The following is a 27,262-nucleotide window of genomic DNA, read 5'->3' as shown; positions in this document are numbered from 1 at the left end:
CTCTGAGCAATCCAGCTTTCAAACCAATGCTAGCACAACACAAAAGCAAATAAAGAAGTCAGGTGTAACAAACAGAAACTTCAAAAACAAGAAAATAAATATTCCTGTTATATGACATACTTGAGTACTTTATGAATAGAGCAAGGGTTAAGTTCTTGTTTTATTAATTTAAAACAATAAACCTTTATGTTTGTTTGCTTGTTTGTTTTGCCCTTACTAGAAGCCTAAAAGATCAGACAAGTAATAGGAAAACAAGCTGCAAGATGAAAACTGATTCTACTTTCAAGACATCTACATTCAGAAGAAAAACCTAACAGAAAATAATATTACACATTTCATTTATGTTACTCACTGGCAACATATAGCATATTTTTTTTTAGCACTATATTTTTACATTGCAATTAAGGACAACTGGACAAGAACACAGAGCTTAGTAATAGATCTATCTTAAAGCAGTTTACTGTCAAGATACATCTGATTTCAAAAGCATTTATTTTATCTATCGGTATGTGCATACATATATATATACACACACACACTAATTATGCTTTAAGACTGTCACAGTTATTTACACTTCACATTTCCACTTGAATCGAGGAAAAACAACTTTGCAGGGATACAGTGAATGATTTATTCACAGTTTGTGTACTGTACTGGTAACAAGTTCTATTCCCACATAATCCCACTTTATTAAGTTAAAGCTGCAAATGTTGAAAAATGAAGTGAAAACTAATAATCCTGAAATAATATGTCTAGACGTGATACCAGACAACTTATCCCTAAAATTTTGATCATGTATATGATATGTATTGATCTGCTTCTTTAGTTCAATTTAGGTACTGTGGCTTTCTGCAGATTTCCTCAGATATCCCTCCTTACCTCCGTAAAAATAAAATTAGCTAATTCCCATTCCCACTATGCCTTCTTCAGCTTCTATTTTAAATCTGTTGTGAACCCCAGCAGGTTATCCCCATATTGTTCGTTCTTCTCATCATGCCCCCCAGATCGATAGGAGCTACTGTGTGTATACTTACTGGTATGCAAATACTTAAAAGCTAAGTGGCCAGCTGGATGTTGGATTTGAAATGCCAGTAGCCTTTAGCCCAGTAGAAACAGTGATTTCGGTCTTTCTTTTACATATATGCAATTCCATAAAGTATACTTGTGAAATGAATATTTTATTTATTCCTGCATCCCTTCTCCTTGTCACATGAGGATGAAATTGGCAAATATTAATCATGAAGCCAAAGAGACATACAACACAACTGCATTAAGGAATTTTCTTCAGAAAACAACCTGAACTTGGATACTCCGAGGAGTATAATAATAGTGGCCCGAGGAGTATAATAATAGTGGCAATAATGTTACTATTTGTTGCATTATTGTTCTTGACAGATAAATCTTAACAAACAAAAGGATTACACTATATAGGTAAGAAGACCAATAGCTTCTAGAAAAAAAAGAAAATCAATGGATATAGTCAATAAAAACATTCTTTCATGTAAGGAGCTAGCACATTCTTGTTGCGACTCCTAAAAAAAACAACAATGCAACTACAAGATATGACAAGAATATCTCCATCTGTGCTCCCCATTCTACAGTTAATTTGTGCACAAGTAAGTTTGCTTGCATAGGCCTTTTAATAGAAACAGATGCAATGTTTTCAAAGCACATTGCATTTGCTAAACTATCAAAAAAGATCAGTCGAAAGACGAGGATAATCAACATTTAAATGCAGTCAGCTATCTAAGCTGCCAGCTCCAATCTGAAAGCAAGCTTTCTAAGATCAAGAATTGAACAGTGCTGGTTTGACTTCATTGTCAGCAAATGCACCCCCACCCTCTTTCAAATCTCAGTTTCTACTTCACAATCCCTAGTGATAAAATATAGTAATAATATTAATGTATTAAAGGAATCATATTCAGAAAAATGCAAGGACAATTACAATTGCTGATCAATTCCACATTAACATCTATTTCTATTCTAAATCTGTAAAATGTAGTATGAACAACACACTGTTGGGAGAACTACTACATACTTGCAAAGCAAAGCAAATCACTATTCTACACTGAATGTGTACATTGGCCAGCTTTCAGAAACGTACCTCTGAAGAGGTACTCCGTATGGAATAGATCCAGGGGAGAGCTAATTGATCACTGGAAAAAAGGGACTTACATATAAGGACAAAATTAAGTGGAATACATATATATATTTATTTTTAACATTTTGGGGGACACAAGGGGGCAGCAGAAATTGGGAAAATATGCTTAAAAATTAAAAAAAAATAAAAAAAGCAGACACCTGAAATCATTTGAGAACTAGTTAACCTGTTCAGAAATGCATATGAAGTTTTCTTCCTTCCTAACATAAAAAGGGTAATGCCTCAGCATAAAGAGCTCTGAGTTGCGTTGGCTTTTTTCATTTCTTTGTTATACCTCATTTGCACAGCCAATGTTCTGCGTATTTCTCCATCCAGTGTTTCAGATGCATTAGGTGCCACTTTTGCATATCTCAAGTTATGAAAAAGAAAAAAATCCACGGTAATACAGAAAGTCAAGAGCAGATCTAGTTGCAGATCTCTCTCTCAGTTTGCAACCCCATGCCCCAGCTCTTGACCAAAATGCCTTGCCAAAACAAAGTTACTCAATCATCATTAAATGAAGATAAAAAGCATTAGATGACACATATGGTGGGGTTGGTGTGTCCTCCTACATGATGCAAATTTAGTCTTTCACAAACTTTATAATTATTTTTACATTTAGTTCAAAATATTCAAGATAACACTTCTATAGAACGCTTAAATTATGAAAAAAGAAGCAAAAAGAAATTGAAGCAAATTTATATCAGAACAGCAGCACAAAGATTCCTTGTAAAATTAACACTTACAGCTCGATCTTATGATTCCATTCACCTTCCAGGTTCACAGCATTCTTCTTTTATTAGTCCCATTATATTATGCCAACAATACTACAGAAATTGTTAGAATCACTTTTTCACTGATACTTGTTCTTCAGCTCTTGATTCTAAACAATCAAAGTAACTTTTCAGTGGTAACTGACAATATCTGGGTGTTTATTATTATTTCTGCAGACAGATACAACACCCACGTAAAACTAGCATGTTCTAATTTTTTTTTAAGTAACAAAATAATTTAAGAGTGCCGCTTTAGGAAAATCATTAAGGGTCTTTAAAATATTTATTTGCTGTGTAAAATGTAATATAGAGCTGGAAAGCTCATAACTATGCAGACAAATTCCACTCTAAATTTCCCATAAAGCTACACAATTCCTATTGTCACATATAATTTACTGCCTGCTTTTTGTTGGAAGATTGGGGAAAATAATCCTCAAATTAAAAAAAAAAAAGTTAACAGATTTTAACTACACATCTTTGGTGATATAACTCACAAGCTTCAAAAATTCATTTCTTGATTAAAACTTAATAAAAAGAGATGAAATCCATTCAGTGTAAGACAATAGCTGGCTCACAGAGTAAACAAAGGCAAAATGGATATAATTATCACTACACCATACAGGCGATTACTGGGTCCAGAACTTGTTATCCTCCAATTTCTTTTGGAAAACAAGTTTAAACCCCTAAATCCTTATAATCATTTTCACCTTGCCTAATACATTTTTAATCCTTCCAGTGAAGGAAACAGACTCTTGAAAAAGCAGGTCACTCCTTTTATCTTTAAATTCCGGGGATAGGCTGGAATTTCAGATACAAAAGCTGAGCTGAAAGTTCTTTCAAATGATTATTTAGAATATCTGATCTCCCTTTAATAAGCTCTAAACATAACTTTTGGACAAAAGGCAGGTGTCTGGAAGTACTCTTCCATGTATGAAGTCTCAGTGAGGCTTCAGGCCAGAAGCATTAGCAGCAGAAAAAGAAGAGAAACAGATCCCAATTATTTCTGAAGTTATAAGATTTTGCCAGTTCTACAGGATACATCTACATCATAATACAATGCTGCCAGGTGAACTAGAAATATTTAACAATCTAAACATAGCAATACAAAGCTCAGTTAAGGCTACAGTCACAGAAAGAAAGATTCTGTGCTGAGTAGCTCTGCTGGCCACTCTGCAACCAGACCCCCAGAAGAGTGAGAAAGCCTTAGCTCCTGATTACTTAATTCAGTAATCATGATAGCCGAGGGGAAATCATCTCCTCCTTTCAGTATGAGTAATGTGAGCATGAGATTACTCTTCAAACTCCAGTCGTTTGTGTTCTACAATTTAGAGATAACAATGTTTCCTTGAAAGTATACAAAGACCTGTTTGATCCAACACATTTAATGTGAGCATGATATTTTGTTTTTGGTGCAACTAGCTGGTACGACACTCCTGATGACTTTGAAGTCACAAGCATGCAGAAGTAGGAATGAACCTCAGCATCAAGCTTCTTAGATCATCCTGCCCTATGTCCAGCTAATCTGTTTTTACAAGTCTTCTATGCAGAAGATTCCTGTTTCCCAAGGCATCCATTTCCTTCTCAGTATCCAAGTAGTTAAAAAGCTTTTCTAGACAGCTATTCTTTAAAAAGAGGAGATGCTGTAATGAACACTATCCATTCAGTTTCTACCAGATGTATTATGATGAAAAGCAAACAGCTTTAATTACTGCCAATGGGTCATCATCTTGGGTCAAAAATTCTGCCTCACAGAACTAAAGCTTAGTGCCATCACTGTTAAAAAAAAATCTTCAGCCTAAGTGGCGCTCAGCTCATAAGCAAATACGTGTCTAACACAAGAAAGATTTTTAGAAAGGCTAAGTAAACAACGGAGAAATCAAAGAAATCAACTGAAAGGACCTCAGCGTTCTTTCCATATGTGGTAGTTCTGCAATGCTACACAGAAATTAGTAATGAGCCTTTTTCAACACAAAGTCTGTGGAAGCTTCTAGAATACTGTGTGGCTCTCCTTTCAGTTTTTCTGAAGCAACAGCACACTAAATTTCATCCATAACTTTAACCTGAAAGTATTTTCAAATCTCTTTGAGATGTGTGGTTACCATCTTTGTAAGAAATAGAAAAACCTTTTAAAAGACACATGGGAGAAATCAAGTCAAATTTTTATATTTGAAAAAAATAGCAAGACTTGGAAAGCATGACACCAAAAGAGAAGAAAAACTTTGCAATGTATGAACTTGAAGTAAAACATTATATATGCTTGGGTGGCAAATAAAATGGCATCCATCATTCCTTCAGTACAGCTGTTTGTTTAGATCTTGGGAGTTTGATGCATATTTAAACACTAAAGAAGATGGGACCACGTACATGCCAATGATTAAATAAGAACGTAAACATTTTTAAGATCTTGGCAAAAAATCTCAGAAGAAAAGCGTTTAACGACCTGGAAACTACCTGGAACAACTCCTTAGAGCTAAAGCAAGCAATGATTTTCAATGTCTGGTATTCCGTTAATAAAAACAATGCACTGGAGGCTGTAAAATAATCCATTACTACACAAACTTTAAATAAACGTTAAATAAAAGGTGAAGAAGTATAAACACATAACTGTAAGAAATAAAATAATATTGATCAGAAGGTAACACTTTTTTAAACAAAGCTATAAGCACTTAATTTAGCAAATGCATTATGATACATAGTTTGAGTTCACATTCTGTATCACACAGGTTTTTAACTACACCCATTTAAGTTTCTAAGCCATACTACTCTGCTCTTGCTGATGTCATTCAGCTATTGAACATACATCACATGCTTTGCTATACTGTATTATCATGAACAAAAGAAACACTTTTTATTTATGAACTCACCAGCCCCTGACATAATGAGAGCCTTGTGTGATAAAGGAGCAACATAATTCACGATTGCTGCACAACTGTTCTTTTCAACTGCACCTTGTATGTTGAGTAAGTTCATTTTAAAAAAAAAAAACAACAAACAAACTTTGCTAGGAAGCGTACTCACCCTTTAAAATATAGTCTGTTAACAAGCCTGGCACTTTCTCACTATCCTCTTTCATGGCATGAAGGACTGAAGAATGAAAATAAAACAAAGAACATTTCAGATATTTAGTCATAAATTAAAGACAACACTCCTCAAAAAAACAGTGAAGATGTTTCTACTACTCTAACAGGTATTACATATTACACTAGGAAGAAAACCCTCCACCTTTCACTTGTGTAATTCTCACTGAACTCCACAATAAATGAATACTAGAGACCCATTTTACATGGTTAATTAATTACAATGTCATCAGTCATAACAACAAAAAAGCACACCCCCATGAAAAATGTTGCCTAAATAAAATCACCATATTCAAAACCGAAATATACTAACAATACTGGAGGGCTGGAGATCTTAGGTTAAAAAAGCATGCTTCATTACTTAATTTCTCCTTTTATTCTTCACCCGGAATCATGCAGTAATGCCATTATTCTGGAGAAACACTGCTGTAAATGACTGGCTGAAAATGCTCTCCCTCCAAAACAGTGAACATTAACAGCTGAAACCTTGAAAAATCATAAATAAGACTGAATTTGAAGATTTTTGAGATTGATAACAAATTTAAATTATACATCCTTGCGTATTTCTGAAGAAATAAAAGTGTTTGTAGTAAATCACAGGGAAGGGCACAGTCTCTAATCAAAATGTTCCACAAAGAATCAAATCTCAAAGAGAACCTGTTGGAATGATAATCTAAAGGATGAAAAGAAGGAACAAGTTTTATGACAGGTGTATATTTGTGCTAAGTTATATAATACATGTAGTTAGGTATCTAATATGTTTAGCCTAAGCTGCCTTCTTAAAACCCTAATCTCCTCCAAAATAGCAAGAAGGAAACTGTTTTCTAAGCTTTCACTCTGAATTGCAGCTGAGTTAGATATCTGAAGCAGATTACACAAATATTCTCCTAGATGACGAGGAGTTCGTTCCACAGACCTTTCCTGATCTTTTCAAAGACTTAAAAGAAACTAATTCTGAATGTGAGCTTCCTGCCCAAGGTTGTATCTGCATAACATGAGGAAAATCAGAATATTTAGGGCTATATGTGTTAGAGTAACTCATGGCTTTGCCTACTTTTTAGAGCTGTTCTTTTTTTCCAGGAATTTAGTAGATGTGCACTGCAAACAAACACTGTCTTAGTTAAGTAATAAAAATGTTTAGAAGACATTGGGTTCTTTTTTACCAAAAAGGATGCTGCATTTACCTCAGAGAATTCCCAATACCCTCAAAGTATTCTTATTCTGAAGCTTTTAAAGCTCTTGCCCACTCAAAGTTTACAAATACTTTCTCCAATAGCTGCTTATTAGCTACAAACAGTAACTTTCAGAAAATTACTGCAAAGACTACGCTGAAGACTTAAGTAGCCCTCAGATATTTAGGCATCAAGAGACTCTTAAAGACTACACTAAACAGCTTCCTGGTAGACAACAGAAATTTAGCTGCCTGTTACAGGTTTGAAGGCTCAGGGAAGGATCTCATCAGTGTATTTAAAACCCTGAAGGGAGCATGCAAATTGGATGCAGCTGGGCTCTTTTCAGTGGTGCCCACGGACAGGACAAGAGGCAATGGGCACACAATGGAGCACAGGAAGTGCCACCTAAATGCCAGGAAACGCTTCTCTACTGTGCCAGTAACAGAGCAATGGCATGGGTTGCCCAGGGAGGTTGCAGGGTCTCCCTCTTTGGGGATCTTCAAAAGCCACCTGGATGTGGTTCTAGGCAACCTGCTGTAGGTGGCCCTGCTTGAGCAGGGGGTCCCGAGCTCTCCTCCAACCTCAGCCATTCAGTAATTTCTCTCATTTAAGTTTAATACCAATCACTGTATTCAATTAGAAGATTCAATTTTTATGTACTACATCTCTATGTAGTATGTAAGTATGTAAGAATGTCAGGAATTTTTTTTACTGCTGGCTTATGGTACAAAATTTAAAAATTAAAACGGCACAAAATTAAGCAACTTGACACTTCTAAGCTTGTCTGCTACTCCATAATCAAAAGCAATGACAATTCTTTAAGCGCTCTTCACACGATTGAAAGAACCAGAGCACAGAATTATCCTGAATAGCAGAATTTCATAAGCTCCAAATTCTTCGTGTGAGACTGAACTCCAAATATAACGAGTGTTTTATTCCAACTTTTATGATGAAGCAAAACATGATTGTTTATAACTACAGAATAAGACAAAGTTTTGGACAACGCTTTCCAATATTTATTCTCTCTTTCCAGGAAATGAACAACCAGTTTCTCACTATTCTTCATCCACCTATGCAGCTGAAAAGTAGCTTCAGAAGTCATTAGATTCAAAGCCCTGCAGTGTGATATGCTCAACCTTTGGGCAACCTGACTTTGTGAAATAAGTCCCTGCCTACAGACAGGTGGTTGGACTAGCTGATCCTAGTCCTTTCCAACCCAAACCATCCTGTGCTTCTATCAAATATATCAGGACATTTTACCATCTGTTTTTAAACTGTTCCTATAAACTTTAAATGAAGTAGATGCCATTGATTCCCAGAGAAGGTCTGCTGCATTTCATCATTTTAATAATACATATATATATTTAAAGAAACAAACTTAATTTTCATTTAAATTAGAGTAAAACACAGATGATTTAGAACTGATAATTAAATTTGAGAATATGGCCTAAAAAAGATGGGAAGAGAGGTCTACTTAGAACACTGTTAACTCAGGCTTGGTTTACACTTCCTAATTACTAACGTTTATTAACCAATCTTCACTCCCCCCTCAAATCACCAACAGAGAGTAGCAGGCTATCTTGAAGGCAATCAATTACAATTAAACTATTAATCGTAAGTGTTCCAGCATTCAAATTTTTCTTTAAAATTCACTACAGTAACCTCAGCAAGTTGAAACAAAAAGGGGTATTTCAGATTCTATATGGTAGCAGAAAGACATCACTGTTAATTCCATGACATATGGTGAAGTATTTCCATAAGGCTCCATCTGTGGAAATAATATGCAAACCTTTCCTTTCTGATACATGCAAGTTTTTAAGCCTTCAGGGTTTCAGAAAATTGCTAGAAAAGCAATATTCTACGAAGGCTCAGAAGACCTCAGAAGATGAGGAAAAACTGGCCAAAATGCATGGTTAAAAATCATGCAAATTTACATAAATGCCATAGGGAGAGAGGGAAAGAAATAACTGATTCACTGGTTGAAGTAACCACGGTTCGAAATAAAAGGAAGATAACATCAGTGAGGGGAATTTCATATGCTCACTTTTGGTTAATGTTTGAAGATCTTCAACAGATGGGGGTCCATTCTTCTTCTCATATGGAATGACGGTCGTTAAATACTGTCAAATGAAAAACAGAGTTACTTGAAAGTCCTTTAATGCTATTTCTGTTACTTGACTTTTGTGAATGCTGTAGCTATTAAAATTGCTAGCCGCAAATAAAAGCTTTTCAAAAGATCATATTTCACAAATGATTCTACCTCTCATACCCCAAAGCTATTATCACAGAAGCCAAACTTTTTTTTCCAAATTACATAAACATCGCTTTAAAACCCCTGCAGCTAAACACTAAACAAGCAAAAAAAAAAAAAAATCCAACAAACAAAAAAGCTGTATATAATATCCACTGGGTTTCTTCCTCTGAACCTAGAGCACAGCAATAGTGAAACATAATAGCAAACATCTCTCCTCTCTGCTTTCAAGAAGTCAACCCCATGTCCTTCATACATTTAAAGCACTTCTTACATTGAAACAAAAGCTGGAAGAACAACTACCTCAGCCCTTCCCCTCAAACAACACTACAAAATGCAGATGGATAATTTTCACAAACCATTGTATAATATAAGCAAGTAACACCAGTCATATCAAAAATCAGAAAGTAGTTCTTCCCAGTAACTACATTTAAAAACAATTAAAACAAAAATAAATATTTCCAGGTAAATATTTATGTTGCCTTCAAATCACTTGCGAAACTGATAGCCATCAGCTTTCCATCAGCTTTTTAAAGGATTCCAGAGCACAACTGATGGAGGCTGCAGGGGATACATGAAATAAGGTGTTCAGGTTTGTTCAAGCGTGTTAACAAGTATTTGAAAAACTCTTCAAACTCAGCATATGCTGTGTTTGAATAGTCTCAGAAGAGCCAAGGGATTTTCCCAGTGACCGCTTAAATCTAAGTACATGAAACACTCCCAGGATCTTGAACGTTCCCAGCTCTGAGGTTGATCTGTCCTCTGCACAAAGTAAAATAGTCTACACTACAGTTAGGTGAAAATGAACAGACACCTTTCACCTTCAGACCTTATATACTTCCAACCAAAAGGAATAGAGCAAGCCTAATTAAACACGAGAGCCTGTAATTTGGATTTTTATTTCAACTCTGTTTTACTAGTAAAGTATGTTAGCAGATAATATTAACCCAACTCCACGTTTCTTCTGTTTACTCTTTATTGAAATCTTTCATTCTCATCAGCTTTTCAACAAATATAATTCATATTTTTTTCAGGATTTTTGTATCTGGAGTACAATCAAGACTTCCTTTGAAATCCTTGAAGTAACCCTGTTGCTCTAAGACTTTTATTAACTGAATTTAGAATACATCCTACTATGTAGCCTATATGAATGTATATTCTTGAAGAGGTCTGCATTTTAAGAGTAGTGAAAGCACTGGAATTTTTCCTAATGAAAAAGCTTCCTGAAATCTCCCTCAGATCGATTTTGAAGAATTTAATTGGAAGCTTTTTCTGGGTTAACAGATACATCGTAGTGGATATAACAAGCTTTAATTTCATTCAGTTTGAGAGATGTGATTCTCCATGTAACAGTGACAAAATACATTGTATACCAGGTCTCCTGTAGCAGCAGCAGCACTTCAGCAAGAGTCGAATGTAACTCGGACTTTGGAGAAGAGGTTTACTTTGCAGAAGGACTGTTTATGTTGCCAAACCCAGCTACAACCATTGCTATTTTTACAGTGAGATCAGGTACCTCATGTCCAAGCATATCCTTTGCCTAAAAGCTGGACAGACTCACTCCTGTGTAACACTGTATGGGCTGTGCTGACACCTCACCAAAAACTTCATGCAAACACAGAGCACTTTACTCCTTCCCTACTACTGTAGCACTTTCTCACATCCACCTTGCACAACAGAGGAAAGTATGCAATGTTTCCAAAGTAACCATCCAAGAGACAATTTTCAGTTTTTATTCCATCAGATGTAAACAGGTATCATTAGAGACCCGCATTATTCCTAAAAGTAAGAAAATCAATAGCTAAATATCAGGCTGTTAAATCTGCATATGACAGAGATGAAAGTAGATACATCAACTCAGAAATCAGATCTCAGGCTGTCATTTCCAGCCTTCAGAATAAAGCAGTGTTCTACCCTTTACCTACACAGCAAATTACTGCAACATGTTTCACTGGACCAAATACACAGCCCGTTCTCCTTCCCCTGTAAACTCTACCTACCAATTTTCCTTTACAATGAAGAAATCAATGATTACATAATTTGTTTCCTATTTTCCCCAAATCACCTTGTTTTTCTCACCAGTACTTTCCTGCTGTCCTTATGACAGCACTATTAAAATCCATTCATTGAATTGCTGTGTGAAGGATGACATGTTTTGAAAAGGAAAAAACAATGTCTCAAGTATAGCTTACTGACAAGCCCAAGTGTTAAATCTACTGTGACCTGTACATTTTTGACACAGATTTGACAATATGATAAGCAGCAATCCCCACTGTAATCCGTAACCCCACATAAAAAAATGTTCAAAATGCCTAAAAAATGAAATGAAGATGACTAGCCTGAAATTCCTTCTGGAGATATGATCACAGAAAGAACTGCCAACATTTTGATGCTTTTTATGCAGTATTTTTTTCCTTCTCCAACTGCACTATCAGATGGGAACTGGTGGTTCTCACTGGAAGTTTCTCTTTAAACTCTACCATCGGTAAAGACACTGAAAAATTCTAAGTCATTTTTTCTCAGGTCTCAAAAACAAAAAGAAGAAAAGATTAAAGTTTTTAAAAAGGAAAGTACCTGCCTTACCTGCCTACCTGTCAGAGTAGTACTACCCAGAAAATACTAAAGGTGGCAAAATGACTGAAGAGAGCTCTGAAATAACTGAACGTGTCAGGAGCTTTACGCTGTGATTGAATGGGTAGGAACTTCTACCTTGTAAGGTGTACAAGAAATTGTCTGCCCTTATGTTTTTCATTCAACACAACTCCAGATAACTCCTCCCAGCTGGCAGAAAACACCTGAACTTGAGTTTATAATGAAAACCCTGAAAAACCACTCAAATGTTCTGAGATCTGCACTAAACAGAATTAGATTAAACTCAGCCATTATTGGGCATATAATACTTTTTCTTCTTTCTAATTTGCTGCAGTAAGAAAAAGACACCAGCATTTTAAAAGCAGGGCTGCAGTTTGGTAAAATGACAAAGGAAAAACAAACAAGTGAAAAAACGGTAGGTATTACAAGCACAGGAGCTGCAGGCAAAGTTTCATAGCATTACCTAGAAAGCATTTACAGAAAAAGCTCTCTCAATTAACAGACTTTAAACAAATGCCATAATAAAAATGGGCTTCCAGGACTAAATCAGGGAAGAGCTAGTATCACACTTTCCTACCATTCTCCACTGTTTTTCATTTTAAGCTCTTGTTATTTCCATGATTGGCTTTAGGATGAGGGAAATGAAAACAAAATATATCCCAGCTAACAAGGCTATAGTATAAGATAAATCAGGGGAAAAGCACAATCATTGTGATGAACATTATTAGTAAGTTAACTGGAAGTGTTAACCCATTAGTGACATTGTAAATAAATGAGTAAGATACTTATGCTTAGAAAGTTAGGAGGCAGTCAAAGAGAAAAAGGTGAAGAAGTCTGAGAATCAAGAGAGGGACTAGCACAGCTGCATATGTTCACTTTAGGAAAATATATTATATTTAAATAGCTAAAATTCTGCTCTTCACCTGTATCTTTATTAGTAATGGTAAAGACAGCAATAATAGCAAAAAATAAAAATAAAACCAGCACAGCTGTAATGTGACCAGAATTGAGATAATGTAAAGTGACAAAAATTCTATTGGGTTAGTCCTATGCATGTGTTCAAGATACTCAAAGCAGATGATAAATAGCTCCATCTATGTATGCATTCATGATCTCTTATACATATACACCTTGCTAGAGAAAGAGGTTAAATCCATGATTTAATCTCATGATTCAGGAATGACTTTAGAGCTGTCTAACCTCCTGAACCTATCTGCAAGATACGCCAGCCTTCCAGACAAAGGCTTAATCAGCCACAACTCCTAAGCTACTGGTCAGTTTGTTGCCTGAATGGACTTTGGACTTCTCATGAGGAAGAAAAAAAAAAAAAAATCTCACTTACCCCTCTTACACAATTACACAAACTGTAACAAGTAGGGTATGCATTAAATAACGCAAAATACCAGCATTTCATAACTTGTGCTAAATACAAAAATGTTATAGTTTTGTAATATAGTTAAGTATTATTACGGAATAAATAATAAAAATCTTAGTATTTAGGTGTATGTAACATCTACAGTGATGCCCACTGAAGCTGGGTTGCTGTGCTGTACACTTCAACATTGAAATAGTCATTGAAAATTTGCCTTTGGCTTATGTGCTTTTATATCAGTAATCTGCATTGCATACATTTAACATCATGCAGTTAAAAGCATGCTGCTTTTAACATCATGCAGTTTTCAATGGCAAAAGGACATACAATATAGTTTGTGCATTTTGCAGATGTTACTCTGTTTTTAAACATACCAACTCTGAACATTAGAAGAAAAAAACAATTTTTATTCCATTGTAGACGTTACCAAAGTCCTTAATGCTTAAGGCTGAAATAGTGTTTCTAACTTGGTATATATTCTTTTACTGGATATTAGAATTTTACAGACATGCAATAAATCTGAAATACGTGTTATGCCAAAACAGACTTTTAGTCTGGTGTAACAAATATGGGTTAATATTTCAGTGCATCAGGACTGAACTGTCTCAAACTGTTGAGGAAAGGAGAGACTGTTGGCTGATCAGAGTCCTGAGGCAGGGAAAGACTATGATGCCAACGTTTTTACCCTATTTCCTCTGTCTTGGCTTTCATCTTCAACTACTGGCAATTTTCAAGATCTCTGCTCCTACCAAAAGTGCAGGCAAAGAATAAGGAAATAGAGGATAGCCCAGCACCTGTTTCTCTCCACCCGAGTTTCCAAACGTGTGGCGGAAGCCATTCTGTATGACATTTGAGATCCCTTCCATGCTGAAGCGCTAAAGGTAGTGAAAACATGGCAGAGAGAAAAAAAAAAAAAAAAAAAAAAGGGACAGAGAAAAGTTCAGAAGACTATTAATCAGCATTTATCAAGACTGTAACAGTAAGACAAATGACAAAGACAAGCTCTAAGGTGTATTTCAGCACATTTTTGATTTTTCATTCATCCACTAAGTTGTTATTAATAAAAAGCAAACCTTACAGTATCAACTATAATGTACATCCACATAAAAACATTAATTACATTTAAACAAATCCTCACAATGCAGACTTTTTCTTTAGATTTGAGACTTGTGTTTTAAGGTTCGTTGTTTCGTTTTTAAATGTACAAAGCAATATTTTTTCAACTTCAGTTCATGGCACAATCTCCTTTATTTTTGTGTTTGAGCGATATACTTCTAAAACTACTGATACCATGATACCATTTTTTTTTTTTTTTGAGATTTTAAGCACCTATCAGAAATATTGTTCAGAGGCAATCATTTCAGTTTCTACCTCTTTAAAACATTTTATGCCTTCATGCTTCCTTTTCCACAACTGAAGCAACAATTATTTGTCAATTGTATTCCCCATTTTTTGTCATATGATAAAATGTACACAATTGGTTCAGAAAAAATATTAATTTCGAGCTCCATTACATAGAATCCAATTGAAGGAAAATTGATATACAATCCAACCACATTTTTCCTCTTGCACTTTGTGATTCTTTTTCCTTGCAGAAGAAAAGCAAAAAAAGAACAACTTTAATGTTTGAAGTTAAATATAACATTCAGCAACTGGCAAGAATATAAAAAGAAGAAACTGCCAAGCTGTTGACAGAGAGCAGTATGATGTGCACACTTCAGCACACTGAATGTGTATCTTTATGAAGAGGGGGAATAAAATGTGCTGGAATACCATATTCATTTGCTTTCTAAAGCACAATGAGGTCAGTAAATAAAGACACAGATGTTACCAAACCTATCTTAACTCTTCCAAGATATCCTGCTTAAAGTAATTGGTATCTTCAAGACCTGAGTATTTTTAATTACTCCCAAGCTTGCCCTTGTGAAATAAGCCAAAGTTTTGGAAGTAGAGATTGGAAATTGAGAAAGCAATTTACCCAAATCCTGTATCAAAAATAACAAACTTTAACCTGTATTTATTAAAATCTAACTAGAGTATCTACAGAAGAACTGATTTTCTCAGAAAATAGTAATTTAATCCTATTCCCAAGTACTGTATTTAAATGAGACTTCATTATAGTTTTAGTGAATATATTATTTTATTCACCAAAACTCTTCTTAGCAAGGTCATCTGAACATACAATTACTTGTACGTGTATTCTTTGCACTTTAAAAAAATGTTGAAGGAAAGAACCTTGCACCTTTGCTTCTGGATGAAGGTTCCCAAATCTACTTAATAATAGTGGAAGCTGCTTTCAAAAGAACCACACATGCTAAGCCTTATTACAGTCTTATTTGGCAGCTAGTTTGTTCAACCCATCTCAGGAAGCAATTGGACACGTACATCTTGAAGCAACTAAACTTGAGAGTGTCTTGCATTGGGACCACATGCATTTATATTTGAAAGCATCATTCACGACTCTAAACTTGAAACTAAGGTAATAAATCACTTGACTCAAGTTTCAAAACCAAGTACTTTTCTTTCTAGTTAGAATAACTTCACTGTATACACAAAGGATATGAGTTTGGATTAGAGTTGGTAGATTTTTCAAATTTACATAAAATGCTCCTAATAGAAGTGATAAAGATTAGCAGAATTCCACCTGCAGATACGAGTGTATCAACTAAATATTTTAATTTAGTAAACATTGCCTAGATCTTAATATATTGTTTAATCAAGTCTGTCCACATTATCTTTCCCTTTCCACAATTTAAAAAAAATAAATACAAAGAGATCTTCCAGTTCAAGACCAGAATGAACATCAGGACTGTTTTCTGTCAGGACCTGTCTTTCAGACAAGATCAGAATTATCTTTGCGTTACACTGCAGTTATCTTATTCTCATAAGTTTAGAAATGAATTCTGAAGAAGAATGTTTCATAACAAATGTTTATCACTTAAGTTTGGAAAAGAAACTTCTGAAGCAAAACTGAAGCATTCTTTCTGGGATTAAGCCAAGATCCCCAAAACATTAAGCATGTTTTCCATATCCTATAGGAGATGCTTAGAAATTCTAACAACATCATCCCATGTAAAATTACACTGGACAGATAAGACAGACAAAATTGCATTGACAAGATAATGACCTAATTTCTCATTCTCTACCTCCTATTACTCAAACTCAGTTTGAAAGACGTTTTTGCTTTTGTTGCTATGTTCAGCAAAGAACAAACCAAATTACTTCCTCCATGTACATCTGCATTAAATGTTGGCCTCACGCTGTCTCTCATTGGAGACAACTTTACCACGGGGTTCAGAGGTACAGGGTAAGACTTATTTTTCTAGCCCCAAATTAACATGATTAATAAATATCTGAGCAGCTACAATAACAATACTGATTGTCCTACAAGCCTAATAGTGGTACACGTCTTAAAATTTACCCTAAACCCAAACAGATTAATAAATTTACTTAGTCTGATAATAGAACACAAAGCAGAACATCAAAAGACAGTATTTTTTACAAGAAGTGCATTTTGATTCCAGGTGAATTTGCAAACATCAAAATTCCTTTTCTGAGTATGAGAAGAGTATAGTATAGTATATTAATGCCTCATACAAACTTGAGGAAAAAAAATATCTGTCTGTGAATGAATGAATGGAAGGTATACCAGCTACCTTGTTCTAATCTAGGACTATTACTTTTCCATAAGGAAAAACAAAAGTTATTTTGAATGTACAAGCAGTTATAAAAATATTCTTACTGTTCCGGGCATATGACCTCTTTCTTGTTTCCCATTCTGGGGGCTACCATTTTTCAGCTTCTTTTTCTTCTTTGCCGTCTCTTTGTGCTCTCTCTGTTTATTTTGTACTTCGATGAGGACAGAAATGAAGCTGTTTTTCACTTCTTTCTCAAACTCCAGCTCATCTCGTAGTGCCAACTGCTGTACAAGTTCCTCAGAATAATCCTTAATAGCAGTCTCAATTTCTTCTAGCAGTTCGTTTAACTCAGCAACAGACAATCTTTTTACTCCTATAAATAGTTCGTATAAAAAGCAATCTGTCAAGATTTTAAGCATATGAATATATTCAGGAATTGCATGAAAAAAGCACTCTGAAATTTTTCTAAACAAAAAATTCAGTTCTAAAGCTACATAGAATAAAACAATATTCCTAAGGGAATAAACTTATCACACAGGAAACTGGATTAGCAATAAGGTTTTTTTAAACTTTCTGTGTATTTCTGAGAAATTAGAGACAATCTGCAAATAGAAAGGGAATGCCATAGTTAAGGAAGCTGAAGTAAGCACTAAACTTACAATACTAATATCTTTGTTATTATTTTCCATTGGCACTCACTGTTCAAAATAAAAGATCTCCATATTTTCCTACAAAACAATCAACAGTTTGACGCTGCTGGAATCCTTGGATACAATAATACAGAAACTGTGAACACTCTGTGAGGGAATCTTCTTAGAGATATTGGTAAGGTGTGCAAGCATATTAATATAAGATCAAACTTTTACAGTAAGCTCTTTAAATGCCTTTAGCATTAAAAAACAAAACAAGAAGCCTCCAAGTTTCCTTTGTCTGGGGATTGTGATCAAAAGCATGGCCTCTTATCACCTGAAACAGGGGGCCTAGAGGCTGATAAGCTCATTTCAAGCAAAAATAAGTACTCGTAGTTCTGAGAAAGCATGGGTCTGCATTGATCAAAGATATACCAGAAGCCTGTAAAATGATGGTTTAGAAACAAAACAAACCCTCTGGATTTGCATTTTAAAGATACCATTTAGTAACACACTATAGACAGTGAATTAGGACCATGAAGAATCTTCTGAGGCTTGCTTGGGTACTCGCTCCTTCAATTACATATGGTGTACATAGGGAACTGTTAAGTTCCAGATGCTATGTCAAAGGACATCATTGGCATTTGAACAACAGATAGTCCTGGTTACACTGGAGAGTACAATCTAAAGATACTGCATAAGTGTTTGTGATTATTTTGGTTATGTTCAAATTTTATGTTCAAAAAAACTGTTGTAAGGAAAAGTGCTCATGGGCAAGTATTAAAAAATACAGATAAGCCCAGGGAACTACAATAAAATAGAGCTCTCAGAGAAAAAACAAAACAAAACAAAAAAAACACACATTAAAAAAGGTAGTAGGTGAAGTGTTTCTCTCTTAAATTACAGTGGGGAAAACTAATTGGAGAAAGACCTCCTTTTCCCTTACCAGAGAAGCGACGAAACCTGTTAGGGCAATTCTCCGGCAATGAGACATTTTTTGGGGGGGGTAGCTTAAGGCCTTAAACTCTATAAACTAGAATACTGTGACAGTACAGTATGCTAAAGGCTCTAAGTTTCAAGTAGTTTGAACTGTCCACCACCTACACTGTTGCTTAAACCATTCTAAGCATGCAGTGTGCGGGTGATAAGTCTCTGTGCCAAACAGCATCTCAGCTGTGTTCACAGTCATTGCATACCACAGTAGGTCTTAGCACAGCGCTAACTTTTTGCAAAGTCAACTATGCTTGTCAGGACTTGCAAATAACATCAACTCAAACGTAAGGAGGAGAAAAAAGGTAAATACAGGATTATCTGGTGTATGGGGGTGCAAGGGACATAATAGGCCCTACAGCATGCGAAACAGAAAAAAAAACATAACTAAATGTAATATGCATTCCATACAGAGGACAGACTTAAAAAAATATTGGTTGCACCACTGTTTTATTTTATGAAAAAAGAACAGTGAGAGCACCAGTGAGTCCCAACACTTAAGAACCAGCTTCACAGCCAGAAAACAATTGTTCAAAACCCAAAAGAGAGGGACATTTTACCCAACCGCAATCTTGACTTAAAATTGATCAGTTGTCATGATCAAAGGCTACAGAGGTGCTACACAGAAACTAGTCACCTGATACGGGTGAGTGAAAACAGAGTAATTCAAATTCAGTAGACCACCTGGATTAAATCTTAGATTTGTAAACTAGGGGACTAATCTGTGTAACCAGAATCATTACATTCTATTTTTGGACTGTCTTAATACAAGTATTTCCCCAAAAAAAGAGCAAATACAAACTTTGATTTCTTTCTTTTTGTCCTAAAGAATAACACCTCTGACTTGTCCTACAAAGGACATACTCAGTTTCCAGGAAAAACCTGCAAGAAATGTGGAGATATGCAGACTAATTCTAAAGTGGCTTTGCACATAAAAAAGGTAGCAAGAGCTTTCCATAAAACAATGATCTGAGAGATGTGTAAGCAGATTCTGAGAAATTGGTGAAGCAAAGTTAAATTATCTGCCAAAGTAACTCAAGGAATTATTTGGTCAAGGCTGACCTTTAATCCATAAAGATGCAACAGAGAAGATGAGCTCCTGAGGCAAAGCAAAATAAATACGATATGGAATACAAAGCAAGCTTGATTAACTCCAAACCTAAGGACATATGGAACTGTCAGAAGAGCAGGAAGCCCTGCTGAGCAAGATACACTTTGCTTTCACATTCGTAAAATTTATGTGTTAAGACAGCTAAGAGACCAACCATGAAAATGGAATCTCCTCCATAAATCTGAAATGTAGCAGAAACTGTAAGTCATGTCACAGAAGGTCAGCCAGTTTTCTGAATCATCTGTAGAATTTATACTGCTGACCCAGACTACAGGAAAGAAAGCAGCAAACTTGTAAAAGGTCACAAAGTAGTAGGACGTGCTAGCAGATACGTTCCTATCACCTTCTAAAATAGATTTTGACAAATAAGCAGATGAAACAAATTTCCATCATGAAATTGATTAATCACAGGTTTCTTTTGCAAACAAATACAAATTTTACACTTAAGCTACATATGTAATTACTTCTTTTATAAAAGGAAGAGCAGATTATTTCCTCTGTGTAGAAGATGACACAAAGTTTTTTAATTCTTAAGTTTTCTGAAGGGGAATGGAAAGGGTGGAGAGAGAAATGGTCATGGCTTTAGGTAGGAAGAAAACTACGGTGAATCAAGCTTCAGTCCATTATAGATGTTAGTTTTATTTTTATTCTAAATTATGAGAAGTCTTCTGTTTACATTCTAATTCTAGTTTCTCCTTTTAGAAGAATTTAAACATTTTGAAAACATTGTTGGATGCAGAAATTTCATAAGAATGAGTCACTATAGATCAAGTACATAGCAATCTTACCCATTAAAGTATTTTCAATAGACAAAATACTAAATAAATATCACTTACTCTCTTCATAGCTGTTGTTTGTACTGGATCTTTTGAGTGTCTGAATTTCCTGGGAAAGTAAGGAGAGACGATCAGATTGAGTGGGCGTTTCATCATCTTCTGGATCTGGTGATTCCTGCATCATTTCCTCTATTTCTTCAATGACCTTCAAAAAAGAAAATTCTTATGAAAATCTTCACTGCAAGAAGAGAAACAGCCTGCAATTTGAAGCAAATCTATTAAGAGCTTAAGTGTTTTTTTTACTTTCAATTAGTATAGATGTTGCTGGACGAAACTCATACTGAGACTGGATTCAGAAGAACAAACAAAATTATACTGATATTTCCTCCTCATTCTCTGAGGATATCTTTTCCTGGTGTGTTGGTGATCTCACTACAAGCAGTGTGTTGAAACCATACAACTATTTCCATATGAAGGTATACAGAGCTCTGCTTAAGAGAACTGAACTGGAATATGCAAGCTGGACTATCTCTCCAGAGCATTCAGTTGAAGGGAAAACAAAACAAAGTCAATTACATTTTTTTTCTCATACCCCCAAATTTCACTATACTTCTCTAAGCAAAAAACGGTTGTGTACTTCTATAGATACCTCTTTTACAGAAAATTCAGTACAAATGGAACAAAGATGACATTAAAAAACATCAAACAAAGCCATCTATTGCAAATGGAATTCTCTGTTCTCAGTTCTTTAAAGTCCGAATATTTTTCTCTCTATTTCTTCCAACATGACAAAATCTTCCTGCTAATCTGGTACTTAGATCAGAATGGAAAAGTTCCAAGATATGGCTATCAGAAGAAATAGTACTAATATTTCCTCAGGGCCATCCAAACTACATCCTCTTTATTATTTTTTTTCTTTATACTATATGGCATATTATTTGTTCATTCAGATCTGTATTAGTTTATTGTTCTCATAATTGTTTTACCATTAATACGAAATTGCTTCCAGACAAAATGAAAATGTCAGCCAGAACAAGTTCTGTATAACCTGATAATCTGCTGTGCTTATGTGAAGTTTTATGAACTGATCCATCATAACCTGAAGCTGATTCCCTTCCCTAGGGATAAGATCTGAGCCAGATAGAAAGTACAAGAACAGAAATCCTGCACATAAAGAACCTATGTTCATTTTTATACTGAAAAGTATGTCTACAGGCTAAATTATTAGCTGAGAATAACAGATCAAATTCTGCAAGTTTAATGGCTGTAGACATTGTTCAGATGCACCCTGCAGTAAAAGGGCAAAGACAGCTCAAGCAATCCCAGCTCTTGTACTCTGAGTATCCATGCTCACGAGAATTCAAAGATAACCACTAACAAGAACATACACTCTTGCATTTGCTTACTTAAGCAGGATCTTAGTGGACAGACATTAACCTCACTCAAAAGAGCAATTCTCTAGAGGGCTTAAATCTGTGGATTTGTAACAGAAGCCTTCAGTCACCAAATGCTTAGTAGAAAAAGTGTTGATCTGCTCTCACATTAGCCAAAAGCTTCAGAGAATTCTCAGTAACCGCAAAGCCATACGAGGATATGAATGTCCATGCTGTCAGGCTGGAAAACTACAAGCATTGCAACAATGCCACCATTCTGAAAATATTTTGTCTTCTTAATCCATAAATTTAATTTAGTAGTATTTCTGACTAATTAGTGGTAAGAAGGGTATAAACACTTCAAAGACTCTGACTATCAACCTCACCTGAAGAACCAGAAGTTTTTCAAATCTGAATGATGTTAATGGTATCTCACACATTAGTACAACTCTAATAAAAGAACAATTAAGAAGCTTAGCTAATGTAAACAGCAAGGAAGAAGAAAAAAAGGTAACTACAGATGAAGAGAAAGTACTACACGAACAACAGTGTCTTGCTGAACACTTTACCTGTTCTGCTGTGAATAGTGGTTCATCATTGATGCAGGAAACAATGATGGAATGCATATCCAACTGTTCCCTCAGCTCTTCGTCATCTGACAGATCAAGGTTTAAGTTATCATTTACCTAGAAAGCATGAAAATTTGTATTGTTATATAACCTAACACACATGCACGTTTATATGTATAAATATGTGTATACAAATTAAAAAAAGGGAATCTAATACTGAGTTTCACACAAACGATACATATTCCCTGCCCATAGTAATGAAATCAACAATTCTTGCTGTCAAGTACCTGGAAACTGAAGTGCCTTAATAACTGAAATCAAAACTGTAAATGTAGAAAGTTAAAATAGCTGTCACTTTTGAAAGATTTAAAAAAAAAAAACAAAACAAAAAAAAAACACTCTCAGCATTTAAAGATCTTGTACATGGTGACACACTTATATTTCCAGGGAAAGCTGTCAATCCAATGTAGGTATTTAAATCAGGTAGTTGTCTTAAATGAAGACACAGGTTTCAGTGTGGGGGAGGAAAGCTACATATAATATCTAATATTATACAAATCTGTTATTTTATGTGCTTTTATAGTTCTACTTTTCCACATAACGAAATACACTTTGTTGTTGTTTTAAAAATAGAACATGTTTATTTAAGTCTGTGCCTTAATCGGTCAGGTATATTTTACTCTCCCACTGACATATTACAGCTTATTTACTAAGTGGTTTGCTTTTTCTGCACTTTATCTGTTACTGGATTCCAGCCAAACCAGCCTAGAAAAGCTAAAGTCATCTGAAAACACAAACTTTGTATTCCTTCAGATATCAGAAGGAAGTCAGATGTCCCAGATTCTGGACAAAATTGAAGAACAATGCAGTAACAGGGCTCCACTAAGAATCTTTGTTCACCTACCACGTGGATACATTTAAGTTTTGTCATTCTTTAACGTCTGCAGTGCTGACATGGTTAACAACTATGAGATAGTCAGCAAGGATAACAGCATAGCTAGAAGGAGGTCAGTTCCTCCTTCTCCTCCTCCTCCTTCTCCAAAACAATACAGTGAGAGACTACCAGAATATATTCTGATAATATAGGCTAATAAACCTAAACCAGCCCAAGCTACAGCTGATACCCAAAGGACCATCCAGCCACTCTCTGTGCCTGTTTCTGCCCTCACACTCCTACTCATTGTGCTGGCAGTAACATTTTTTGCAATCTAGGGGAAGATCTGCCTAAAAGTAATCTAACAGAAATATACCAAACAAGCAATTGCGCAATCCTGTTCCTTGTACTGCTGTACAAGACTTCCACCCAGCTGCTCCTTTCACTGTCAGAGCCATACAAAAATATTCACAGGTCTGTGATGTGAACCAACAAAGATCTGATGAATCAGCCTCATTCACCTGACATTTTTCTTCCTAGAACAGGAAGAGAAATACCTCAAGCACAAGTCCAATGGCATATTATTAGTTTCAAATGCATCAAGGAAACGTTGCTTAGCTGTTAGCATTCATTGTAAGGAAGTTAAAACAAGCTACTAGCTGGTCCATATGTGCTGTCATATATCCAGAAATACTGCTGAAGCAGACAAGTAGAAAAAAAAAAAAAGTGTGCTGAATGCTTCCAAACAGATGGGCTTTACACATCAAAAGACCTGCCAGGTGGAGTGAAAGCTGAAAAAACTTGAGCTATATTTAATTCATAAACTAAAATTTCCTCTACTGGCAGCATACCTAAGATTCTTTCTAATTCATCAAACCAACTTTACATTCATGTAGTTCCATCATAATTTCCCACAAAACTTACAAGAAATATATTAAATATTTTATATTGTAACTAGTTTCTTATCAAGAAAGCCATGCAGTCTTTCAGTCACATAATACAATTACAGCACATGGGACTGCAGTTGTTTTTACTTCAAATGTAAGGATCTAATTATTCCGAAACCATTTAGACAATCTGAGCACTCTATTAATAAAAATTAGAACCACGAGTCGAAATCAAGAGATGATCATCAGACTCAGAGAAAGACAAAATGAGTTCCACATTGCCATCTTCCCCTGAAGAACCCCTAAGAGTCAGTTTTCTTCTGATATCCTTTTCACCAGAACAGCAACTACTGTGGATTTCTAACGGATTTCATAACTGTGGATTTCTAACGGATGGCAGAAATCAAAGCATTAATCTATTCTCACGTTAGACACCAAGGCATTTTTACAACATAATTCAGCTTCACCACTTTTAAAGATAAACAACTAATTTCCTCAGAAGACCTGAGATGAGAACTTTTCCTAGCTTTTCTTACCGAAGTGTTTTAATCCACTTTTAAGAATATCAGAGGACAAACCCTTCTGTAAACATTGCTCTAGCTCTTCCTTCTCTAGAAAACTATTTCACTTGTTAAATTAAAAAATACAAAACAAAGCATTACACTTCAGTGACCCCTGGGTTATCTTTTCTGTTAAAGAATCTACTTCAGTCTCCACCTGTCTGCAGAATGAGATCAGCTTTGAAAAAGTCCACAATGGATTTACTAAATCAGAATACTCCCTTTTTCTCCTCCCTTACACAGAACATTGTTCAAGATAAAACAGATAGGAGAAAGATTTGTACAATGAGAAAGCATTTCACATAAATGTTACCTCTAATGCTCTAATCTAATTAACATTGGCCTCTAATAAACGTCCATCTAACCCTGTATTACTCCAAGCCAAACAGAAGCAAACATATACCAATGACTATCTTTTTATTATTTTTTAAAATCTCATGTCTAATGTCAAGCAAAATATTTTAAGCTATTTAATAGCAACACTCCCTAATACAAACGCTAATTGCTTTATTTTCCTGCTGAGTATAAAAGATCCAAGAAGTGGTATTTTTTACTGGTATCAGAACTTACCCCTTTTTCTGAAAGATTCAGTGTTGGCAAGTGCAAAGCTCTGGTGTGGGAAGATTTCCAGTCAACTGGCATTACGTTACCATAATTATCAGTCAAGGCATTCCAGATCCTGGAAAGAAGAATAAAAATGAAGACGCAGAACTTAAACAATAACTGATCAGCAGTAAGTGCATCTGTAATGATAATATATTTTAAGTAATGACTACTAAACATTAATCTGCAAGTTACTATTTTTTATCAAGCTCTGAAGTCAAGTGACAATGGTTTTCAATAAACCTCATTTATTTCTCATTTTAAATGCAAAATTTAAGCACAGGAGTAATATAAAGCAAGGTAACAAAGAGACGACCTCACTGCTAATTATATAACTATACTCAAAATCTTCCTAGGGAGTGGGCAAGCCCTCCCCTAATGAAATTTGATCTCAGCTATAAATTCTTTTCCTAGTATTGCTCTTGTTTTCCTCGCATTTTGCAATTTAAAATTAGGAACTAGCAGAGTAGCAACTAGCTGAATAGCAACATCTGAGCCAAACTTCTATTTTTATGGCCTGCTTTAGCTACTTTTATCATACTTTTTTTCCGCTCTCTGTTTATCACTGAATAATAAATATGCACAACTTATGCTAAAATTTTACAGTAATTTTATTTTATCTAGAAGTACTTTTGCTGTTCCCAGTCCATCACTCTTGTTCACAGTTGATCTTAATAATGTCTACAGTATGCAATGGACTCTAGGCTTGCAAATGCAGTCCTGTTCTGGTACACCAGTTCAGATTCTGAAACTGAGCAGCCCCGTCAGGTCGTCTCAAGTCAACTAACAAACCCAGCCTCTAACCCTGGCAACAGCAACTTGCTGTTGATGCTTGTTTGGTGTGGTTGCCTAGCTAGGATCACAGGAGGTCAGAGGAATGCCTGAGCCAGAGACAGAAGGGCAGACAGAGCCTCCCGCTGTACCACATCTCTGATTCACAGCTCTGTGTACTTACCTCACTGTTTATACCAGACACCCAGTCATTTGCTGAGTGGCTTTTCCTTTTCTTGGAATGAGACATATAATTTAGTTACCTCAAAGTAACAGAAAAGCTGCAGTGTGACTGTATAATGAAGGCAAACAGCGTTTCTAATGATTCTATGATTGTATAATGAAGACAAGCTAACAGTGAAGTTTACTGTACGAGAGAATACAAATACTAGTAAAATAAAAACAGGAAGGCAGCAGAGGTCAGAAGTGGTCTATTGCTGAGGGGACACAGTAGTTATCACCGCCGCAACTCGGCGATCCCCTTCTCCATCAGCTTTCCATCCCTCCCCGGTTCATCCCCCGGTGGTGAAGCAGCGCAGCAGGCAGCCGAAGGCACAGCACCGCCAGCCACCCCGCCAGCCGGAGCGGTCCCCTCTGGGTCGAGGGGCACCCACCCAGGCGGCTGCAGGCCCCAAGGCCGGGCCCCGAGGCCAGGACGAGCCGCAGAGCGCCCTGCCCCGCCCCGCCCTGCCCCGCCGGCCCCACGTCCCCGCTGTCCCCTGAGGCCTCCCCGGGCACCGCGGCTCCCCTCTGTCCGTCCCCCCGCCCGCACTCACTCGTCGTCCTGCAGGGCGCTCTGCTCCGTGAGGGGCCGCAGCGGAACGCGGCTCTCGCCGCCGCCTCCGCCGCCTCCGCGGGCCTGCGGGGGCTGGAAGCAGAGGGACAGCCTCGCCCCCAGGTCCCCCCCGGCCCAGCCGCCTTTGTCGCGGCCGGCCTCGGCGGCGCCGCCAGCCTGCGGGGGCTGGAAGCCGGAGAAGTCCTGCCAGTCGCCCGGGTCCCGCTGCGAGGCCGCCGCCGCCGCCATCGCGGCACCTGGAGGCGTCCCCCTCGCCGGCTGCGCGCTCCCGGCCCCGCGCGCCCCCGGCCGTGCGCGCTCCCGGCGCC

At 36.4% G+C, this 27,262-nt stretch overlaps 1 protein-coding gene across 2 annotated transcripts in view; it reads right to left on the bottom strand.

Moving 5' to 3' along the window:
• Window positions 1–27,262, bottom strand: part of FEZ2 (fasciculation and elongation protein zeta 2) — a 31,725-nt gene extending 4,463 nt beyond the window's left edge. Inside the window, exons 1-8 of one of the 2 annotated variants that reach the window (XM_084283323.1) lie at window positions 26,935–27,262; window positions 25,355–25,463; window positions 22,464–22,580; window positions 20,582–20,726; window positions 17,120–17,388; window positions 14,172–14,252; window positions 9,207–9,282; window positions 5,932–5,997 (exon numbers count right to left, since the gene is read on the bottom strand). In XM_084283323.1, the coding sequence (XP_084139449.1) occupies window positions 5,932–5,997; window positions 9,207–9,282; window positions 14,172–14,252; window positions 17,120–17,388; window positions 20,582–20,726; window positions 22,464–22,580; window positions 25,355–25,463; window positions 26,935–27,182 (1,111 nt within the window). In that variant the 5' untranslated portion in view covers window positions 27,183–27,262. The remainder of the gene's footprint in view (window positions 1–5,931; window positions 5,998–9,206; window positions 9,283–14,171; window positions 14,253–17,119; window positions 17,389–20,581; window positions 20,727–22,463; window positions 22,581–25,354; window positions 25,464–26,934) is intronic. The other variant, XM_084283324.1, reaches the window with a different exon arrangement.

Source organism: Netta rufina, assembly GCF_964035555.1.
Source record: "Netta rufina genome assembly, chromosome: 3".
Classification (NCBI taxonomy): domain Eukaryota; kingdom Metazoa; phylum Chordata; class Aves; order Anseriformes; family Anatidae; genus Netta; species Netta rufina.
Note: the sequence above shows the minus strand (reverse complement) of the source record. Positions and strands in the feature narration are given on the sequence as shown.